The 23,717-nt window shown below is 44.3% G+C and overlaps 2 protein-coding genes across 2 annotated transcripts in view; one reads left to right on the top strand and one right to left on the bottom strand.

Moving 5' to 3' along the window:
• Positions 1 to 647: 647 nt before the first annotated feature.
• On the bottom strand, positions 648 to 1,988 carry LOC148012619 (putative ubiquitin-like-specific protease 2B). The gene is made up of 6 exons (XM_087669807.1): positions 1,825 to 1,988; positions 1,547 to 1,723; positions 1,321 to 1,458; positions 1,147 to 1,237; positions 955 to 1,056; positions 648 to 874 (listed from the first exon to the last, which is right to left on the bottom strand). Exons 1-6 carry the CDS (start codon positions 1,839 to 1,841, stop codon positions 788 to 790), a joined length of 612 nt encoding a protein of 203 aa, XP_087525933.1. The 5' UTR covers positions 1,842 to 1,988; the 3' UTR covers positions 648 to 787.
• A 5,265-nt stretch (positions 1,989 to 7,253) lies between these two features.
• Positions 7,254 to 23,717, top strand: part of LOC148012618 (alpha/beta-Hydrolases superfamily protein) — a 98,705-nt gene continuing 82,241 nt past the window's right edge. The window contains exon 1 of the mRNA XM_087669266.1: positions 7,254 to 7,543. Coding sequence (XP_087525392.1) covers positions 7,284 to 7,543 — 260 coding nt within the window. The 5' untranslated portion in view covers positions 7,254 to 7,283. The remainder of the gene's footprint in view (positions 7,544 to 23,717) is intronic.

The raw sequence follows: 23,717 nt of genomic DNA, 5'->3' as shown, positions 1-23,717 counted from the left end.
CAAAGGTCAATTTGAGAGAGAGAGAGATAAGATCAATTAATGATTTCTAAACCACACATCCTATGGAATAATGTAACAAAGTACTATGGTGCAATGAAATCGTGAGATTAGTAACATTAAATCGTGAGATTAGTAACATTGAATCATTAGTGACTACACAACCAAAGAAGCAAATGTTTATGAGTTCAATTCATGTTCCAAAGGTCAATTTGAGAGAGAGAGAGATAATATCAATTAATGATTTCAAAGATGCATGAGTTCAAAAAGATGCATGAGTTCAATTCATGTTCCAAAGGTCAATTTGAGAGAGAGAGAGATAAGATCAATTAATGATTTCTAAACCACACATCCTATGGAATAATGTAACAAAGTACTATGGTGCAATGAAATCGTGAGATTAGTAACATTAAATCGTGAGATTAGTAACATTGAATCATTAGTGAGTACACAACCAAAGAAGCAAATGTTTATGAGTTCAATTTATGTTCCAAAGGTCAATTTGAGAGAGAGAGAGATAAGATCAATTAATGATTTCTAAACCACACATCCTATGGAATAATGTAACAAAGTACTATGGTGCAATGAAATCGTGAGATTAGTAACATTAAATCATGAGATTAGTAACATTGAATCATTAGTGACTACACAACCAAAGAAGCAAATGTTTATGAGTTCAATTCATAGTACATGTTTGCCGCAAACCAAGTACATGACCATAAGTGAGACCATAAGTCCATGACTGCCACAAACCAAGTAAATGTCACAAACCAAGTAAATCCACACAAGATCATCTCTCCAACACTCCAAGTGCCCACTGGTAAAGGTCCTCCTTCAAAATGGTAACGTAGGTGGCATTGAACCATTTTCTAGTTAACTGCGATACAAAAAGGTGATTATGGATTGATTATGATTCAAAGTCGCATAGCAAAAGCACTTATACCAGTATAGGCTTACCCAGTTTTTGGTTGGTTTCCCAACCACGCCACCCTCGATGAGTAGTCTTATGAAAGCCATCACATAAAATCCACAATCCACCACATTTGTCTGTTGAGGGGCCTGTGAAAAGGGATTATAGTCATCTTTATGTTAACTTCTCTATGTTACATCTCTAAGTGACAGTATTACTTTAACACTATAGTGACATACCTTAATGTGGATGAGCTTCATTTTCTCCACGTCCGATAGAAACCTTGCGCACACTGGGTCAGTACAAAGCCTCAATAGTGCAAACACGGCCCTGAAACATAAACACAAAAGAGATGAACATAATACATATGTGACACAACGTAAAGCATGGATGCATATAGAATGTTAGGATACCTGTGCACATAAGGTAGACATGCCATGAAATCAGTGCATTCCAAGGAGTCAAGGCATAGGATGGCTCCATGATCACTAGGTAATTTTTCAACCCTTCTTAGCAAAGGGTTGAAGACCACAAAAAGACACCAATGTGACCTACACATCAAAGAATGCTATTAAAACTAGCGCATCAAAGGGCTATGATGAAGCATTTACAATAAGTATGCATAAAGGGACTACAAACCTCACAAGCACAGGAAGAAAGATAAATGTGGATATCGTGGGATCACAGCTATCAAAGTAATTCCTCAACGAAACACTATCGTCTTGTGGCTCAACCATATTGATGTATGGAAACCACAGACTATCCACAAAGCATACATCATGGACGTGCTCTCTTGGCATCAAATACTCCATCCAACTATGAATAAAAGCACAAATTAGTTTAGTAGAATAACAAAACCCCTAGTCATAATCATCAGGCAACAACCAAGAGAGATATAACTAGTTTAACAAACTTACATGGCGAACAAATTCATAGTATGGGTGGATGCCTCCTCCACACACCGCAATGCATCCAACAAAGCCCGGTTGATATCCACACGGAGTTTTGAGCATAGAGACACGAACTCGATATTTGCGGAAGTCTCTAACCTAAAATAATACCAAAAAACAACCACACACAGTGCAACCAATCACAAGTACAAGAAATACAACACAATGAAAGCATTGCAATTAAAAAAAACGCACCTTGAGGTGGCACTGGTAGGAACTATTTATGGTTATGGTTATGTTTATGGCTATGGGCATTGTGTAGTTTATGGGCATTGTGTAGTTAGGATTATGGTTATGGTTATTGTTTAGGGCTTATTTATGGCATTGTTTATGGTTATGGTTATGGCATTGTAGGGCGACGTGAAGCGCTTACTCCCCTCGCCCTACAATGCCATAACCATAACCATAAACAATGCCATAAACATAAGCATAAACAATAACCATAACCATAATCCTAACTACACAATGCCCATAAACTACACAATGCCCATAGCCATAAACATAACCATAACCATAAACAATGCCATAACCTTGCCCATAAACAATAACCATAACCATAATATACATAACAATAACCATAACCATAAAATACATAACAATAACCATAATATACATAACAATAACCATAAACAATGCCCATAGCCGGAAACATAACCATAACCATAAACAATGCCATAACCTTGCCCATAAACAATAACCATAACCATAATATACATAACAATAACCATAACCATAAAATACATAACAATAACCATAATGTACATAACAATAACCATAAACAATGCCCATAAACTACACAATGCCCATAGCCATAAACATAACCATAACCATAAACAATGCCATAAATATAACCATAAACATAACCATAAACATAGCCATAAACACAACAAACATGCCCATAAACATAACCATAACCATAAACAATGCCATAACCATAAGCATAAACATAACCATAAACACAACAAACATGCCCATAAACATAACCATAACCATAAACAATGCCATAACCATAAGCATAAACAATAACCATAACCATAATCCTAACTACACAATGCCCATAAACTACACAACAAACAATGCCCATAGCCACAAACATAACCATAACCATAAACAATGTCATAACCATAAGCATAAACAATAACCATAACCATAATCCTAACTACACAATGCCCATAGCCATAAACATAACCATAACCATAAACAATGCCATAACCATAACCTTAAACAATAACCATAACCATAATCCTAACTACACATCGCCCATAAACTACACAACAAACAATGCCATAACCAGAACCATAAGCATAAACAATAACCATAACCATAATCCTAACTACACAATGCCCATGAACTATACAATAACCATAAACAATAACCATAAACATAATCCTAACTACACAATGCCCATAAACTAACCTGAACCATAACCATAACCAAAAGCCACAAAATTGTGATAAACTAACCTGGGAGTCCATAACATCGCCAGTGGTGGATGGAGGACCAGCCTGCAATAAGCTATCCATCTCCATCTAGAAGTTACGCTCCACTGTTTGCAACTCCGCATGGTGGTCTAGGACTTGACCCTCATCATCAATATGAGGCACATCCTCATACTCTCGTGTGCGAGGTCGTTTCTAAAGAAGGCAATTTGTGAGTGTATATACATATAAAAAAAATGATAAACTCAAGGCCAAAGTAATAAAATTGCATTTGCATATTACTTACATGTTTTTGGTAACCATTCGCTATTCGACTCTGCGTTCTCCGCACACGCTCATCTCTTTTGGAGTCATATTTGCCCATTTGTCTATTCACAAATGCCTCCACATACTCCTACCTCTCCATGGTACGCTCAACATCTTCGAGTAAGTCCCATAATGAGCTCGCTCTCGCATGTTGAGTCTTGTCGTACTTACTTCGGGCCAAACTCAACTTTCGCTCAAGGTTAGAGAACCGAGACTCTGCCTGGCGGTGCCAAGCACCAACAGGATGACGAGCATGTTGTGCGCCTATGGGACGGCCGGTCTTTCGACATGGAATATCATAATGGATACCATGCTCATCCTTCAGATGCTGTATCATCCTTGCCCATCTCTTTATGTTGACATGTCTTTTCGGACAAAGAATATCAACATGGGACTGACGGGCAAGAGACCCATCAGTTAGTGTGATCTCAATGTATGGTGGGTTTTCCTATGTAAAGTGACATTCTATTTATAAGTATCACATCTTAGGAGTATGCTTACTAACAAAATGGAAAGTAGGATAAACACTTACCTGAGAGTAGCTCGGCACTTCTCTTTCGATGGATGTCTGAGACGCGCTTGCCGCCCGAGCCCCTCTACGAGTACGTCGAGGAGATGATGCAACCTAAAAAAAAAGAAACGTAACTACACAATATGTGAGAAATCAATAATGAACGTCAAGAAAACCCTAAATAAATATTAAAAAGGGCATCTTACTCTGGTATTTTTTCGTGAATGGACATTCGACGAAGGATGGCTGCGAGTGCGTGGAGCCATTTGCCAGAGGTAAAAGCGTGCGCACCTACTCATAACCATTGGATAATCCATGTCACAAAACAACAAAAAGTGAGAAGTTGATAACCATTGGATAATCCATAAAAAAATATAGAATATGCTCGATGAAAAAATATAGAAGTTGATAACCTACTAAACTTTTGTGGACATGCTTGATGAAAGACCCAAATATAGAATATGTCATGATTTATGACCAATGGTGGATGCCACATCCAATCTAACGATTAGACGTGTTCAATTTAGTAACAATAAAAAAGCTCTATTCAAAAATTCGGTAGGCTATCAATAGTAGGTCAGAAACCTCTAATGTTACAATTCTTCACCAAGCTATCACCTTACTACAATACTTCCAAGTACTAGTGCCTTGCCTTATTATTCCTAGTGTAATTATATATATTTTGACATTGTAACATGGTTATTGGGCTTCTTATAGGATTCCAATCAATGATTTTTGCGAAGGATTGAGACTCAACACATTCCTACAATTCTCAATACTCGCCAAATTTGACCTATATAGATGATCTATAGGTAGATCTGTGCTTTGCACATGTATTAATTGCCAAATTTGACCATTAAGTAGATTTTGGGGCATGGAAAAAGCTAAAAGTGATGATTGGTGGGCTTGCAACTACATCAAGGATAGTCTCATTAATGTGGCTGGAACCAAGATTGAGGTTCTACAACCACATGTAATTGGCAAGGGTATTCTCTCTTGCCCAAACTTTAGAGAAGTAGAGCTAATTTATTGTGCTGTACCAATAGCTACTTAAATCTAAGACCATTAATTTTCTTAGAAAAACAAAAAGGAAAGTAGTGCTTGAATAATTAAATTATGAAAACATGTAGTTGTGACCTCCTCAAAGCTTGAGCCCAAAACCACTTTCACAATTTGCACATGCATCATAGTTTATCTTAGAAACTTGAATTTGATTTAGCTTTCCTTTTTGGTTATCTTAAATTTTTTGCGGAACCCATTCTCCACAAAGTGGCATGGTTCAAAAGAGGTTGAATGCTAAGTGATGATTGTAAGCTTAGTGACATAAATAGAGTTGTAACTCCCTTTGTTATTCTCACATTCATTTATTGGGTTCATATATATGTTAGCCACAGTATAACATTATATATCAATCGAATATAAAAGCTTATAGGAAATGCATGCATGATTATCACACTTAGGCGCAGACACGTATCAGATGGAGCACATATTTTAATTGCAAATTGATTGCGACGTAAGCAACATAGAGACCTAATCAACAAACTCTTCCAACATCAATATGCTTGCATCCAAAGAGAGCATTATTTTGAGATTATTGTGAAAGTTTACAAAAGGATTGAGCCTGAGACGGGAGATAGTGCCTCCCACACACGCGTCACGCTGATGAAGACGATTGGGCCTCCCGAGATGTTGCAACCTCTTGAGTCACGGGTCACGCTGCAGCCTCCCGAGTCACGGTCTCACCGACTGTGGGAGGGATGAAGACGGAGGTGCATACAAAACTGGAGACGCCGAACTGTCTCACCGAGCAAAAAACGCCGACTTGGGAGATGCTAATGTGGATGAAGACCAGCACGCATCCGAATGGGCATGGGATGTGCACTTTGGCAAAAACGCCGACTTGGGAGATGATGACGTGGATGAAGACCAGCACGCATCCGAATGGGTCCGTGGATGGCGCACGCTACTTTGGAATGCACCGCCGAGTTGGTATGAAGCCGCCGAGCTGGGAGGGATGAAGCCGCCGAGTTAGGATGAAGCCGCCGAGCTGGGAGGGATGATCCCCCTCCTCACGACCACGGCGCCGTCGTCAATCAGCGAGCTGGGAGGGATCTGAGCCGCCGAGTTAGGTTGAGCGGGCAGAGCTGGGATTGAGCGGGCGAACTGGGAGGGATGTGCCGCCGAGTTGGGATGAGACGCCGAGCTCCCAGGGCATGAGACACAGAGCTCGCTGGGAGGGATGAGCCGCAGAGTGCTTCGAGAGGGATGAGACGCAGAGCTCCGAGGGTATGAGAGAGAGAGCAAATGGGAGGGATGAAGACGGTGCAAATGGGAGGGATGAAGACGCATCTGGGACTTCGCATGTTCCCAGGGCTTGATATCACCCTGTTCAATGGCGGCGGCACATCCTGCGGGGCCCCTTCCAATAATAAGGAGTTAAGGCGTCTCCAGTTCGCATGCGCAGACACGTATCAGACGGCCAATCAACGGCGCACTTTTCCGGCTGGTCTAGTTTATGATTTGGGCGGGATGACCAAAGAAGGATGGGTTTAATCTCCCACGGGATCGACGACGGCGCCGTGGTCGTGAGGAGGGGGATCAACGTGAGCCGTTGATCCCAACTCCCCGAGGTCATAATGACCCCGTGGGAGTTAGTGCTGAGGGTTAGGGATGCCCCTCTTGATGTAGGGCCATGGCTCGCTCCAAAGTGGCTCATTGGAAAGATAACCTCCCTAAATGTGGAGAGTCTAATGCCAAAGTAGATCTAGATAATAACATATCCCTTTTCACAAGTCTCTCTTTTTAGAAAGGACTAGAGCATTCAATTTAGCAAATATTATTATTATTATGGGTTGACATGGATCCTTTTTTTTTCACCCTCAACAGATATGAGATTAATCTTGAGACTTTCACACAATGTCGCACACATTGCAATATATACCCAACCAACTGGACTGCTGCTGCATTAGGAGTTTTTGTTTCCTAATTGAAAGGCTGCTTCATGCACACAACTTATGACACGTGGTGGTATAACCTTTGAACGCGTGGTAGATGCTAGGATGCATATTGTTTCTGGGGAAGGCGGAAAGGCCCCTAATTGAACGGCCACCCGGTCACGCACAAATCCTCAGGTTAGACACGTGGCGATATAAGCTTTGAGCACGTGGCGGATGTTGGGGTGCTATCTTGCATTGCCTCAAGGGAGACTTGAAATTTTACCAGAGATGGCTCACCACCTCACAGCCACTTTTGGACAGCCCGGCAGAACCATCGTCGCCGCTCCCGCGAGCATCCGCTCGAATACCCGGCCATTCGTTCACAAGTGCAGGCCCCGACGGCTCAAGCTCTACACAGTCCGAGCTTCCGCCCAGCCCCATGCGAGCTCAGTTGTCGACTCCAATTCGTCGACAGACTCTCCCTTTGAAACCAGGTCATCTTTCAATAAGTCCTTTTTGCACTCCCTTTTCCAATGTTCATGAACTTTTGGTCAGTGGCTGTCTTACCATGCCATCGGAGAGCGCAAGAGATTTTATCCTAATCGGTTTCTGTGCCTTTCCTCTGAAGTTTTTGCATTGCTTATGCAACGTAGTTGCATAATGGTGCATTAAACGTGTGTGTATAATGTGTGGCCATATGAATTGCATGACTGCTAAAAAATTAGGATCTCATTGTGCTTCTTCTTGATGTCAAGAAGGCATATGATATAGTAGACGGGTGTTCTTGAAGGCCAGCAGATTGAGACTGGGATTCTTGAAGCAATAGAGTGAGAGAAGTTCTAGCTCCTAAAGCAATAGAGTGTGAGGAGTTTTAGCTCTCATTGAGATATGTTCAATGCCCCTTCCCCCCCCTAAGGTACCACCAGTGATCCGTGGTGCTTTAAGTTGTAAGCCCCATTATGAGGAGAAGCCATATTTAAGTCTAGACATTGGTTGGGTCCTGTCTTGTATTTCAAAGAAGGTCTATGTGACCAAATGACAAAAAGGTGACCTTTGTGGATCTTACCATTGGATTAGATAGAGTAATAATGTTGGTAGCAACTCAAGGCACAATGCATCGATTTGCAAGGCGTGGCAAGTATAAGGGACCTCTACTTTGGGGTCTAGATCTGCGGGCCTTGGTTGGGGATCTCAAGTGGCCACCATCCCATCTACTAGGGGTTCGGGGGCAATGCCTCTGGTCCAACGATAAAGGGAATATTCCTTGGCCAACTAGGGAGGGTTCATAATATGGTCAGATATGCTGACCACACCATCTTCCTTGGCTATAAAAAGAAGACTCTTCCAAATCCATTATCAATTTATTTTTCACCTAGTTAAAGTTCTTTCAGCTAGCCTTAAGCTCTTTGCCTATTATCTATTTGGATCGCCATCTAAGTTTCATAGTGGAAGTGCACGGGTGAACAAAGCCATCTTTGTATCAGCTTGTTTGGAATTAAAGAAGTTTTTATTTTTCTCATATTTGCTGTGTATTCTCTACTCCTTGCTCAAATTCTATGTGTATTCTCTACTCCTTGCTCAAATTCTATTTGCTGTGCTGTGTAATTTTTACACCTCTCTATTGTTCAACTCACAACCAAGTTCTTGTCAATGGGACTAAAAGAAAGGGGTTTAGCATTTAGAGATCAATGTGACAAGGATGCCCACTTGTCCATTTTTTGTTATTAATTTATGGAAAGGCCATGAGTTCTTACCTAACAGATAAATCTACAAGTATCTGAGGATCAAGCTGCCCATTTCAAAGCTTGATATACTCCTTGATGTATTGTTTGTTGAAATGATACCATAATTTCTATCATACACAAAGCAAACAGATATTTATAGGGGTATGAAAGTATGCTTTGAATATGTTAGGGTGCTCAGGCTGAAACATATGTCATAAAATCTAGTTTAACCATACAGAGCCTTGAGACTTGGGAAAATGAAAAGCTTCTAAGTTAAGAATCACAATCTGTAACTAATGAAAGGCCCACATTAAACTGCGTGCATGCGCTCGCACTCACACACACACATGGAGAGAGAGAGAGAGAGAGAGAGAGAGAGAGAGAGAGAGAGAGAGAGAGAGAGAGAGAGTATATTAACGTCTCTAAAAGGCCAATGTGGCCTATGAGACCAAAACAGTACATACAATGATGATGGTGTGTTTCTCATCTAGAACGAGAAGAAAGATGAAGAACATGCCTATAAGACTGAAAAGGAAATGAAATGAAATGAAATAGTGTCCCATAAAGGGAAACATGTCAGTGATCTGAAAGTGAGAGTAGAGAAAGGAAAACTCTCCATCAATGATATGTCTGTTCTCTAGGGAAGTGTATCTCTGCATAGCTAAGGCGTCTTGGCATCTGTCTCCTGTGGCGCTCAATGATGGCTTTAATTTGTCTGTAATGTGGATGTCTAGGCCTTCGTCCGGGTGGACGTGGGCGCCTAGACCGGCTAAGTGCCACTGCTCTATCCAAAGGGACACCTACAGAAGATGAGGTCCAATGATGATGTATTCCTGTAGGCTGTGTGGCAGTAGTAGTGGTATCTGCCATACTCTGTCGTGTATCCATGAAAAAGTCAGTGACTGCTCTCTGTCTATGTGAGCCGAGCTGTGGGGGCCTCCTACTCCGTAGAATTGTTGCTCTGCGCCTCTGGAGCTCCAAGAGGAAAAATCCCAAGCATCTCTAATCCTCATACTGCATGATCCGTCTCAGGGGTCCAAAACCCTCTCGAAACAGACAGTGGTATCTACCTCGTATGTCGTAATATACAGTGCATCGGCAGATGTAGTGTTCCTCTGTCTCTGGCTCTCTGTCGCATAGTGGGCATATGCGTTCTTCTGTCTGTATACCCTCCCATCTGCCTGTCTCAATCCTCAGGTGGTGGGATGAGGTGCGGATCTGACCAATAGCTGTGCGTAGTCCATGAGGCAGCTGTGTGTCCATGTAATTGGGTCGGGTGATGAAACCATCCTCAGATACCTGGAGGAAGTGGGTCTGGTAGTGTGCCATCCTCGTGCCATGGGGCGAGGGGGGTCGGATCCAGGTCTTCTCCGTATCTAACTTCAGTATGTCTGCTCTGATCACATGGTTTAGCTCTGATCGGCTTAGGTCAAGTGTAGGGCAATCCAGGCTATAGTCAAAGGGGGGTAGTCTGTCAATCTGCAGACCATGTAGACGCATCCATGTGCTCATCTGAGCATACCAACAGTGTCTGTCACCGTCTGCTGCTAGTTGTCTAGAGGAGGCCAGGGCTAGCCGTGGGTATCTATCTTGGGGGAGCTCCCATAGTCTATGTATGAAAGTCACTGCCTGAACCAAGGCCTCAGCCACCATGGGTGATGCCCCCAACTCAGCTCTGATAATCTCATGTGGGGTCGAGCTCTTCGCTCGTATCATGCGTGAGATCATCATGACCAGTGGTCTTTCCATATGCTCCCATCCATCATAGTATTCCTTCTCTGGTCCATCCTGGTCTCCCAAAGGCTGTCTCCTCGTGTGAAACAGACTCGGACCCCAAATAGCTGCCCCATATAGGAGTGTGGGTGTCACCAAGGTGTCAAAAAGCCACAGTTTGGTGCGCGGCTCATGAAATTGTATGTGAGCACATTGCCTCTCCAATGCCCCTAAGGCTGCATATGCTTTTGCCAAACGAGCCTCTGATGTCTCTCTCCAAGAGAACTGTGGTCCCTTCAATGTGACCCCCAAATAAACATACTGCCTAACCATCTCCACTGGCTCTCCGTCAAAAGTAAACTGGTGCTCAGCTCTTGTCACCCAAGCAGCTGAAGTGTTAAATACCATAACTTTAGTTTTCCCAAGGTTCACCTTAAGATCTCTATCTCTGCAAAAAGCTGATAATGCATCCAAGTGAGAGAGAGAGAGAGAGAGAGAGAGAGAGAGAGAGAGAGAGAGAGAGAGAGAGAGAGAGAGAGAGAGAGAGAGAGAGAGAGAGAGAGAGAGAGAGAGAACTCTTAGCGCGCGATGGCGGGAGCGGGACCGAAACCCTGACACGCTGTCGTCGCGTCTGTAGCCGCCATCGCCTGACACGCCATCGCGTCTGTCGCCGCCGTCGCCTGACACGCCATCGCCTGTCCGCCGCCTCAGTCGCCTGTCTGCGCCGCGACAGTCGCCGTCGCCCGTGCTCGTCCGCCTGTGCGCGTCAGTCGCCGTGCTCGCCCACCTGTGCCCGTGCGAATTGCCGCCCCTGTTGCTGTTCCGCTGCTGTCGGTGGACTGCGCAACGCTTGAAGCAGGCCCCCGTCTCGTTTCGCCATACTGCCGTTGCACTCCGGCCAATTTTCCTGGGCGTTGACGGAAACAGGTATTGCGGGTCCCTGCTTTTGTGTGTTCGCTTGTGCCGTTTCTGCCTTTGGCGAGCTCTGGCCTTGTCCTCCTGCGAGCTCTGTCCCTGCACGCCTGCCATCTGCTGTCTGTACCTGCCTTTCGCGACCTCGGCCCGTCAACGCCTGCAACCTCTGTTCGTGTGACGTCCTGGTCAGGTCCTGCGCGCACTCTGCCCCACCACTCAGGCGGCTGCACTGCAGAATTCACCTCTTCTAGGTTTCTGGCATAACAGAAAGAATTCTGTGATACAGTAGAGGGTCGTCCTTCGCCGTGTGAGAAACCAGCTTACAGGGGTGCAGATTTCTAACTCAGCCGACAGCGATCTGCACTGTGCGTCAGTCCTCCTTCGAGATCAGATCGTGATACACGATGGCTGGTTTGGATCTGGATTTCATAGACCAAACGGTGGCAGCACTTGGCCCGGATTCTGATGCTGAGGAACCTGAGGATATGGTTCCGTGTACTGAAGAGATGCCCCCGGGTCCTGACATCCAGCCTGCGGGTAAACGTACCAAGCATACCTCGGAAGAGATAGGTGTTCATCAGGATCGTTCCTATGCGCAGGTTGCTTCGGATTCTGTGGACTCTCAGGATGTTGACTGGGAGCATTTGCTGGAATTTGCCAACACTCTGCTTGGCGATTATGTTCAACATAATCAGGAAGTCTTTTCTGACTCTGCACCTGACGATGTTCTGGAAGCCACCGTGGACCCAAAAACTGTCCTACGCTCCTTTTTGGTGTTTTATGATCGCGCTGTGATACTCTTCTTCACTGGTCGAATCCCGTTGCTTTCCCGTATTCGCCAATGGCTGCAGAGTCTGCTACAAGGGGAATGTGTTGAAGAGATTTTTGTTGGGTCCCGAGGTTTTTTTGAGGTCCTGTTGAAATCTGAGACGCACCGTGCTGCTCTCCTGTCTAAACTGCCTTTGTTTTTTGATCGCCGGTTGGTTCATGTGGTTCCATGGCGCCCGATGGCAGATTTTCAGCGCCTGCTGCAACGTGAATGCCCTGTGTGGGTAGAAGTGGAAAATTGTCCGGCTGTTTATTGGCCACTATTGAAGGATGCTATGGCCGCTGTGGGCACGGTTCTGGTCCCTCCTAGTCTCAGGGCTGTGAATCGCAACCGCTTGTGTATGTTATGGGACACTGCAAGGAAAAGGCCTGCTTGGTTACGCCTCAATTGCTCTGGCATGCATCCGTTACACTTTCGTTTGAAATGGGGCAATTTTGCAGGACATTGCTTTTCCTGTGGACAGTTGGGGCATTTTATGGCCGAATGCCCGGAGCAGCAATACACTTCAGATGTTGGCCATGCTGCGCTGCCCATGGAAGATATGGTGTGTGATGCTCCATCGCTGGATACTATCCACCCGCCCCAAGTTCTGGCCAAAGGTAAACAACAGGTTTCGGGTCTGGATTCCCGTGCCACTGATTGGGTTGAAGTACGTGCAAAAAAAGGCAACAGGGTTGTTGCTAGCATGGAGAATACTGTGCCTACTACCTCACAAGATTCCATGCGTACATATATGCGCAGGAAGGAAATGTTGTCTTCCGAGCGCTCTGCTCCTGCTATGGTTTCCTCTGCCCCCCGTCCTCAGCCTGCCAGGAAAATGTATTCGGATCGTCCAAAGGGTCCACCTGCTAAGCTGTTTTTTGATACCAGAGGCAACGTCATTATCCCGTGGGACCGTCGTTATCCCCGTTCCAACCCCAAGCCAGCAGATATGCCGTCTACTTCCAAATCTGGTCCTCAGAACTCTTTTGCGGTGTTGGCGGATTTCTTGGATGAGGGAGTCCTGGACATTCTCGCTGACAAAGTCAAATCGAGGCAAGCTGTGCGTCGTACCTGATTTTGTTTTGAATACACATGAAAATAGCCACGTGGAATGTGCGAGGAATTTGTTCTTGATACAAGCAACATGCCATGTGGACTGCATTGTATGAGAATCAGTGGGATGTCCTGTGCACTGTTGAGCACAAGAGTCACGGTGAAGCCGGAAAAGTTGTGGATTGCTATGGCTTTCGTTTGTTCTATGCAGGAACACAGGCCATACATTATTCGGGTGTGCTCATGATTGTACATGACAAATATTAGCCTGTTCTTATTAAAAATGATGTTCATGGCCGCTTTTTGGTGATTGAAATTTTATTCGAAGGAGAAATCTTATGGTTACTTGGCCTCTATGCTCCGAATGATTCGTTATCTCGCCGGGAGCTTTGGCAGACTTTGCAGACCTCCTTGTCACTTGGCAGACGGGGCTTCTTCATGGGGGATTTCAATATGTGTGTTGATTCTTCCCAGTCCACATCGGAGCATTCGATAATGGATGCGCCGGAAAGTCGTATGTGGCATGAGTTGGCTCTTGCTGTTCTTAAGCAAGATCTCTGGTCCTAGCTACACCCGTCTTCTACAGGCTTTACTTTCCATTCTGCCTAGTATGCAACAACATGGTCGCGGTTGGACCGTATATATATCATGCAGAATGATGATTTTCTTCTTGAGATGCTCGAAATAATAGTGTTGCAGCAATATGCCTTGTCGTACCATTTTCCTCTGCAGCTCGAGTTGCTTGCACAACCCATTGTACCTTTCAAGCAATTTCTGGAGAGACTCCCTTTGCGTTTCAACTCGTCTTACTTGAAGCATGCAATCTTTCAGGGCTATATGCAGCAATTGATTGACAGATTCTTCTTGGACTTTTTTTCTCAGGGCACTGCGTCATTTGAAAGATTGCTCTCTAATGTGCAGCAGGTTGCTCGGTAGTATGGGATCTATCATGCCTCTCTTTGTCGGCGGCGTCGACAGGCAGCAGAGGACCTGCTGGTTTTGGTTCGTTCTCTGCTGGTGGACACTCCGGATGATGCATTTCTGCTCGCACTGGCCATGCGGGTGGCTGATCTTATTAAAGAATTCCAGTTGAAATCATATCAGCAGGCCAAATTGCAACATCTGACAGAGACTTTGCAAGATAGTGCATGCCAGACCCATAAGTTCTTTCGAGCTCTCCACGCCTCTCCTGCTCGAGAGAATATGACCAGACTCGAGGATGCAGAAGGCCACCTTATCCTGGATCCACAGACTATTGTGCATATGTGCAGGAATTATTTCCGCGACCTTCTCGGTCCCACTTCTCCATCTTCAGGCCAAATTACTCAGGCCCGTTCAGTTTTTTATGACCTGGTCCGCAATCAGCTTCCGCAGGACATGCAAGCTACTATGGAGTCAGATATTTGTGAGGTAGAGGTTATGGACGTCTTGTTACACTTGCCCAAGGATAAAAGTCCGGGTTGGGATGGTCTCACCAATGAGTTCTTTGAAGCTTTTGCTACCCAACTGGCGAAACCATTGCAGGCTTTGTTTCAGCAGGTGTGGGAAACGGGGATCATGCCTTCCTCATGGAAAGAAGGACTTATTAAACTGCTTCCAAAAGTTCCTTCGCCATCTAAGTTGACACAGTGGCGCCCAATTTCTTTGATGGGTTCAATGTACAAAATCTTTTCCAAAGTAATGGCGAATCGGCTCCATAAGCATCTCCCTGCCCTTGTGCACCCTCTCCAGTATGGTTTCATTAAGGGCCGAAATATTCTGCACAATGTATTGAATGCTCAACTGGCAATTGATTATGCAAGGCATTCTAATCAGGAGGTAGTACTGATTCAACTGGACCTGGAAAAGGCTTTTGACTATCTGGACTGGTCTTTCGTTGCTGAACTTATGTCTGCTATGGGCTTTGGTGCTCGGATGTCTCGTCTAATCTACACCATTAGCGCTGTGACGTCTTTGCGAGTCATGCTGAACGGAGGTGTTACTGAGCCATTTGTCCTTGCCCTTTCTGTCAGACAGGGGTGCCCTTTGAGCCCTCTATTCTTTGCCCTTGCGACACATCCAGTTCTTTCCATGTTATCTCATATGGCAGCCTCTTCTCAGTTGGCCGGACTGTCGCTTCCTACAGGACATCACTTCATTAGCCAATCCCTGGCGGATGATACCTTTATAATTTTGCGTGCGGACAAGGATAACCTTTGAAAAGCATTGGATGTTTGGGGTCTCTTTGGTCAGGCGTCCGGCCTTCGTATCAATGCACTCAAATCAGCCATTCTAAGCTGCACGGAGTCGGATTTGCAGTCCTTGGACTGGCAGGGTCAGGTTGTTCCTCGTGGCTCCATTGTCAGGCATCTTGGGTACCCTTTGGGTGTTGATGTTCCCCCAAAGCAGCTTCTGCAATGGATTTCTCAGAAAATGGTGGCTAAGTTTATGTATTGGAAGTCTCAGGCCTGGCCCTTCCATGTTCGCCTCAAAGTAGCCCAGGCAATTATGTTGCCAATGCTCACATATTTTTTGCCATTGTTGCCCTGGACTACTACGACTCTGAATGCTCTTACTCAGTCTATTCGCTTCATGCTATGGAAGAAGGACTCATTGCATGCAGGTATTTCCTGGATCTTGTGGTCGCATGCGTGCACCCCCAAACGCATGGGTGGCGGAGCTATTTTAGATGCCCAAACTCACATGCAGGCACTCCGTTGGTCTCTTTTCCGCGCCATGTGCTCGGATCATCATCCGTGGGTCGATATAGCCCGTTATTTCCTTGAGGGCCATGGGCTTCTGCATGGCAATACCTAAATCCGGAGTTCTTGGTGGCATGTTCTTAATGCTGATTCGCGGTTCTCCAGTTCTTCTTCATTGCTGCTTACTCATTTGGTATGTTCTTGGAAACACGTCCTCCAGAAGGCTCAGTGGCATCCAACGGAGGATCGCTTAGCTACTAACTCTTTTCAATTGGAATTACTGGCAGTCTTGCGTTTACTTTCGTAGGAAGGTAAACATGAGCTCAGACCACAATTCAACCGGATGGCACGTTTGGGCTTGTCTTCGGTTGCGGATGCCACCCTTGCCAGTCGCAATGTGCTTATATCGTTTCGTACAGCTAGGAGGCTTTTCAGGATCCCCTGTGGATATAGGCCTTTATGGGAACAGCTTTTGAGGGTGCTCCAGAGCAGACAACCCTTTCCTGCCCTTGCTTCGGATCATCCCTGGCAGGATTGGGACCTACAAGGCCGGCTGAATTTAAGCAAAGCTTCTGCTAACCAAGTGTATCATCTTCTGATTAAAGATCATCAATGGCTAGTTACTAAAGTGAATGCTTTATGGGGATTGCGTAAATCCCGGTCATGGTGGAGGGTAACTGTGATGGAGGGCTGGTTGAACAAGACACCCTTTAAATATAAAGTCTTTCTTTGGAGAGTGATGATTGGTGGTCTTCCGCTTGCTTCAGCTCTTTCCAAGCGACAAATCTCCAATGGCACCTATTTCTTTTGCACCACTATTGTGGAATCCGCCCGCCACCGATTTATTTCTTGCCCCATCGCTAAGAAAGTTTGGTTATTTTTGTCGGCTGTTTGGCAAGGGGTGGTTGGTTTCACCTTGCGCCCCTTTGATTGGGTTTTTGGCCAGCCCAAATACCCCACTCCGGCACAGCCACATATGAAGCTCATGTATCACTTTCTTCGATATTGGGGCTGTTAGCATAACTGGACCATTCGGAATGCTTTTCTTTTTGACTCCGCCTATAATGTTCAGCGGCATATTGCGAGGCTTAAGGGCCTCTTGTATTGGCAGTTAGCTCTTCTCCACCATTCTGATTTGCTCTCTAGGGAGGACTTACGTCCCTGGCATATGGCAATTTCCTCCGCGTCTTTGCCATGACATTGTAACTTGTAGTACTTAGAACCTCTTCACATGATGGCTTAGATTGTCGTCATGTATCTTGTAATCAAGTAATCTTGTATTTTTTTCGTAATTAATACAATTACCTTTTACGAAAAAAAAAAGAGAGAGATGAAATGAAATGATATATTAACGTCTACAAAAGGCCAAAGTGACCTGTGAGACCATGAGTTACAATCATGTGTATGATGGTACAACTGTCTGGACAAAATATGTAGCACAAAGCAAAATAAGAAAGGAAACTCTATGGCTATATGTAAAACATAGAGCTCTATTTAGTAACAATGAGCTCCAAATGGTACAATCTCATGTGGGTATGTGGGGCTAGCTCTAGCCTGAGCAGTAATCCCCTGTATCCGCCTATGAAGGTGTTGTCGGCGTTTGTGTCGAGGCCTAGGACATCTGGATCGGCTAAGCTGAACGGCTCGATCAATCAGTACTCCTTGTCTGTGAGTGGACTGTGGCGGTGAGAGAGGCTCTTGTGTGGACTATGCTGTAACTGTATTGAAGTCTTCTGAGCCTTCTTTGCAAAGAAGTTTGTGAGTTGCCTTTGTGGACGGTCTCAGTGTCCCGGAGCAGCTGTACTCTTGAGACGCATGTCATGAAGCTGTCGTATCTCAAGAAAAAAGAGACCAAGGCATCGTTGATTGGTAAAATCCATGATTCTGGATAGTGGTCCAAATCCGTCTCTAAAGAGACAACGGAAACGACCACAGATCTCATAATACATTGGGCAGCGGCGGCAGATATAATGCTCCTCTGTCTCTGGCTCTAATTGGCGTATCTGGCATATGGGCTCCTTTGATGGGATAGATCTATATCTACTAGTCTTAATCTCTAGCTGATGTGAGGAGGTGTGCAACTGGCCAATAGTACATTTGATCCCATGGAAAAGGTGGGTGTCCATGTATCTCGGGCGAGCAATAAATCCATCATCTGTAGTATGAAGGAAATGCTTGCGGTAGAAAGCTATCTTTGTCCCTAGCTCCTCCCCTAGCATCAACCATGTCCGCCTGATATCCAACTGGGTAAGATCCATTTTGATGATCCTGCGAATCTCTAACTTGCTCAGATCAAGAGATGGTGCATGAAGGGAGTACTGGAAGGGGGGTAACTTGTCCATGGTAAAGCCATGCAGCTTAAACCAGGCCGACATCTGTGCATACCAACATGAAGTATCACCCTCTCTGGCAAGCTGCCTAGAGGACTCAAGGGCCAACCGTGCATACCTGTGTTTGGGTAAGTCCCATAGGCTATGTATGTATGTGATCGATCAAGTAAGTGCCTCTACCATAATCGGTGTAGCTGCTAGCTCAGCTCTGATGATCTCATGTGGCATTGAGGCCTTACATCTGATCATACTGGATATCATGGACACTAGGGGTTTCTCCATCGACCTCTATCTGTCATAAGTGCGCCTTGATCTGCTACGGTGGTCAAGACTGGGCCCCCATATTTGTACTCCATAAAGTAGTGTGGATGTGACCAGTGTATCGAAGAGCCATAGCTTGGTGTGGGGTTCTTGGAATTGCACTTGTAAGCACATCCTCTCCAAACCACCTAGTGTTGTGTATCTGCGAGTCAGTCTAGTGTCTGCTGCCTCTCGCATAGAAAAGGTGGGCCTTGTGAATAAGTCTCCTAAGTATATATAAGAATCCACATACTCTAGCTCCTCAGATCCATATGTGAATTTAGGTGCTGATCTCTTGACCCACTGTGGTGTAGTATTAAATACCATCACCTTGGTTTTACCAAGGTTCACTGAAAGCCCACTGTCCAAAGTATAGGAGTGTAATGCATCCAAGTGTCTCTGTAGACCCTCTGGAGAGTCAGCTATCAATACAATGTCATCTGCATACAATAGGAGAGATATCCAAGTGCAAGCTAGTGGAGCTCCTCTATCTCCTTCATGTGAAATGCAATCAGCAATCCATCAATGTACATGCCAAATAATGTCGGAGAGAGGGGGCATCCCTGTTTCACCCCAATGGTGGAGTAAATAGGTGCCGAAAGGCCCTCAGGTGTTTGGACTCTACCCACAACTCTCTCATACAGTGCCAAAATACCCCAACTGAACTCACAGACAGGGCACCTCTTAGCAGCGCCAAGAGTAGGTTTCTAGCTGGAAACTGCTTTTGATTCAGCTCCATCTTTTGTTTTAGCGTTGAACCTTTTGGGTACTCCCATGGCATGCAATCTATGTATCAGCCTGTCTCTCGGTACTGTGTCAAAGGCTTTGCGGAAGTCCACAAAGCAGCAGTAGGTCCATCGGCCATGGGCCCTTCCCTCCTCAATGATTGCTCTGAGTGTGAGGATGCGATCCAATGTGGAGAAGCCTCTCCTAAAGCCAGTTTGTCCCTGTGCTCTAAGACCCCACATCTTTGCTTACCTGCTTAACTCATGCTCAAGGATGGAAGCATATAACTTAGCCAATGTATGTCCAACCATGATAGTCCGATAGTTACTGGGTAGAGTAGGGTTCCCTGACTTGAGGATAGGCACAATAGTGCTTGTGCTCCAGCTTTCTGGTAAGGCCTTCACACATGGTTCTGTTAAACATGTAAGCTAGGAATCCTGCCACCAAATCTCTAGCATGGAGAAGGGGAGGCTTACCAACTGTGCAACAGTTTTCCCCCTCTCTTGGAGCTGTTGGTACTGTGAAAATTACCATCTGAGTTACAGTTAGAGAAGGATTGGACAGCTGTTGTTTTACTGTTTAGGATTTGCAGCAATTTGTTGTTTTGCACATTGGCATGTGCCATGGAGATCTCAGCATTTAAATGTTATCTGTTGTTCCAAAGTGCTGCTGTTTGCCAAAGATTCTGGTCAGTGTATTGGCCCATTTTGGCAAATGCTTGGTTGCCATTGGGAAGGTTTTGGATGTCCCTAGTGTGTGGGCAGCGATAAGAATTGACACTGCATGCTTTGGGATACTCGGTTGTGGATTAATTCTACAAGTATGCATCCTTTGAGGTGTAGGTTGAGAGGGGATACGTTTGCTGGTCATTGTTTCTCTTGTGGGCAGTTGGAACACTTTATGGCAGAATGACCTCTCAAAAAGGATGGATGCCTTGATTTGATTGGCAGGCAGTATTGGCATGCATGACGATGATCTTCCTAAAGGTTCACCCATAGTTGCTCTGCTTATAGAGTAGGATAATGATAAGGGTAAATAATCAATTCAGGCTTCAGCCCTTGCTCGCTGCTTATTCTGAATAGCAAGAGGTACACAACAGAATGGGCAAAAAATGAGAGATGGTACATCTTGCTAGTAGCTAGTTAGACGATACTGAAGTGCTTCACACTCATGCAAAGAGGAAGGACAAAACCATCGGGGAGCTTGTGATATAAGATCAGGGTCATCAGTTACAATACTTGGATTTTGTGGCCTTGAGTAGTTCTTATGATCCTTGTGCTTGTCTTTCCTTTGACACAAGGGAGGGAAATTTATTATGCTTTGAGATTATAGATTCCCCCATTAGAATGCCAAGATTCCAATCAGCCCTCTACTTTAAGAGATAGTGGGGGTGAAATGCATTTGTATTGCTGGCTGGTTTTTTTTAATGAAGAGTTGCAAGTTGCATTAAAAACAAAGGCAAAGGGAAGGTGGTAGTAGTCTTATGTCTAAATTTGTGTCTTAGTTATGAAAATCGGCCCTTAGAATGTTTGGAGCATTTTCTCTCAAAGCAAACATGATAATATATAGGCATTCCCCCCGTTTGGGGGGGTCTCGTTCCCGTTCCCGGTTCTTGGTAACTATGTCTTAGGATGGTTGGTAAACCTTAATTTATGCTGTAAATTAGGGTCTAGTAGTAGAAATTCTTCAATTTTTTTTTCACCCTCTTGGAACTGAATTTGGTTGAGATTTCAAGGGAGGTAGTGAATTGGTTGAGAGAATGGAGAGAAAGTTGGAGAGAGAAATTTCAGAGTTTCAGGATCAAAATTGACTGAAATTTAGTGCTACTCTATTGCGAATGGCTGATGGACAGTAGCCCCCCATCAATAGAAGCCTCTCATGTAGTCATTGGCCCTTTTGGGCCCCAAACTTGCTATAACCTACATGTAGACACTTTATATGGGTTGTCACTTGCCTCCAATGGCCTTGTGATCAGGTAGGGGCAGCTCTTTGACAGCCGTCAATGGTTGGGTTGATCACCAATGGCTGAAAAATTGCAGCAATAGCTCTCTCTCTCTCTTTCTCTCTCTCTCTCTCTCTCCCAACCTCCACAATGCTGGAATGAGGCTCCACTAACTTCTCATAGCCTTTTCCTTACTTGCACAGACAAGTTTTGCCAAGCGACAGTCGCTAAATGTATTTCAGCAAATTTTAGCCCAATTATATTAATTTTCAGAATATTAATCCTAAAAATGAGTTGAATTATTAAGTCTTGCTCAAAAAATTGACTTTGATATCTACTCACATCTCAGGGTCCTTAGCTAGTCATTTTGAAATAACTAACTTGCACATCACAATTGCACCTCCCATTTGCACATTTAATTAACACTTAATCAAATCCTCGTGATAGATCTCCTCCTTGATATCCTTGCAATTGCGCTCGATTGCATAGTACTTTTGTCAAAAGTGTCCATTGCCATTGCTAGAAATACATGTTGGCATCATAGTCAAACAACATGTGTACCTATTGCTTAACCATGCCCATGCCCTCAACGTTTTTGGAATTCCAGTCACTTAAACCAATTACAATCCACAAACATGAATCATAATCATTGTCAAAATCAGAAGGGATGCATCCACATGCTAAATCCCAACATTGCTCTAAGCACCAAGGCAAAGTAATGCATAAACTAAGCATAAGCAATGCCTCAAAGCAATGATGTACCACATGATACTTATGTAAAGCATACATCAGCTACAAACCACATGTAACTCATACAAATGTACTGGTGCATCACTTGCAAATGTACATTGTATACCATCCATGTGTCTTATACACGTCTTGCAAATGTGCATCATATTCAAATGTATATTCCATGGATTTCATACGTGCTTGTAGCCTTACAAATGTACAATATCAAAGCTTTGGTGCAAACCATACACATTTGCATTTGAATTTACACTGACTAGTACACTGAATAGTGATCGCAATGGCAGAAATACTATTAGCATACAATGCCTTGGATGCAAACCGAGTATATCTGAGATCCTATACATAACCAAGCCGTCCATTACTATGAGAGTGCAGATGCAACCTCCCCCTTGATCATTAGGCAATACTCTAGGCCTTCTATACTTCGCTTAACCTGAACGAGCCTCGGCTCTAACTAAAACACATCAAGGTAAAGTTCAATATTGAGAGGATGATCTACCAGGTTAGTCTCCTCCATCCATTCTTATCCATCGTAGGTGAAACAATATTGAAATTTCACCAAGTAGCACATGGAACCTCTACCTCTAACTCTTCATGCCCCAAAACTCGCACTAGTTTCTAGTCATTTTTCCCTTTGGATCACTTAGATCCTTGGATCTTTCACATTGTTGCTAAAAATGATATATTGGCTACATTTCTCTCATGACTAGCACTATATGGAGCATTCACATGACTAACATTAATATCAGGATTCCCATGTTGAGGTAAATCATTAGGCTTGATTAAATATCCCAAAAACTCAAGTTAATTAATGAAATTTACCCTTTCATTTGAAAATAAATGTGGTCCTAGAGAGTTTCAATGTCCCACATGCAAACCCTAATTTGGGAGATCCTAAAATCTCGTTTTTGCGAATTGTAGGTGCTGTAGCTTTGTTGCTCACACCCCATTCACAGAGGACATCTCAGTCAAAGCTATCTCACACTTTCTACCACCATCTGATGCCTATTTTGCAGCCTTCTTTTCGTTGTTTCCTTCTCTTCTTGCTATCACTTGCTGTCCACCTTTACCTAGAGGTTGCAATTAAGGTGTGGTGACTACGTGGAGGCTGCATTTGCTGCTTTGGTGACTCTGTCTACTATACCAACACCTCCCAAGGCTGCATTTTGATCAGCTGGCTCTTGTGCTGATTGCCACGTCATCACATATTTGCGTTTTGCTGATCAGGCTGCCATCAGCCTATCATGTCATCACCATCTTGCTGTGTTTGCAGATTTTCTCTTCCATGCTTGTTTGACACACTGATCTAGCTGTCTACTGTTGTGTTTGCTATTGCTAGTCACTAACAAAGACTGCCTTGCTGCAATTCAGCATCTATGAGTATGACACACTCTCCAAGTGATGAATGCTTCAATCATCTCTGCTTTAGTAAACTTTTCCCTTGCCAGTTGATTCTTAGGTTCTAAATCCTTGTTTGGTTTTGCATTTCGTACTAATTCCTTAGTATGTTCCAAGCCTCTAAATCCTTGATTGTATGTTGTTGAATCAGCGTTAAAACACTATTAAAATAGCTTGTAACTAAGGCACACATTGCATTTATGTTCCTTTGTTTCCACGCCTATAGAAGATCTATATTTTGAGGGATCATAACTCTAGAATTTGATGGATCGAGGGTGGATTGTGGTTTTGGGTCAATCCCCAACATCGTCTCGAGAAGCTCATA

Source organism: Lygodium microphyllum, chromosome 27 (genome assembly GCF_053477565.2).
Source record: "Lygodium microphyllum isolate KBCC chromosome 27, Lygodium_microphyllum_v1.1.10, whole genome shotgun sequence".
Lineage (NCBI taxonomy): Eukaryota > Viridiplantae > Streptophyta > Polypodiopsida > Schizaeales > Lygodiaceae > Lygodium > Lygodium microphyllum.
This window is presented reverse-complemented; position numbering and strand designations above follow the sequence as displayed.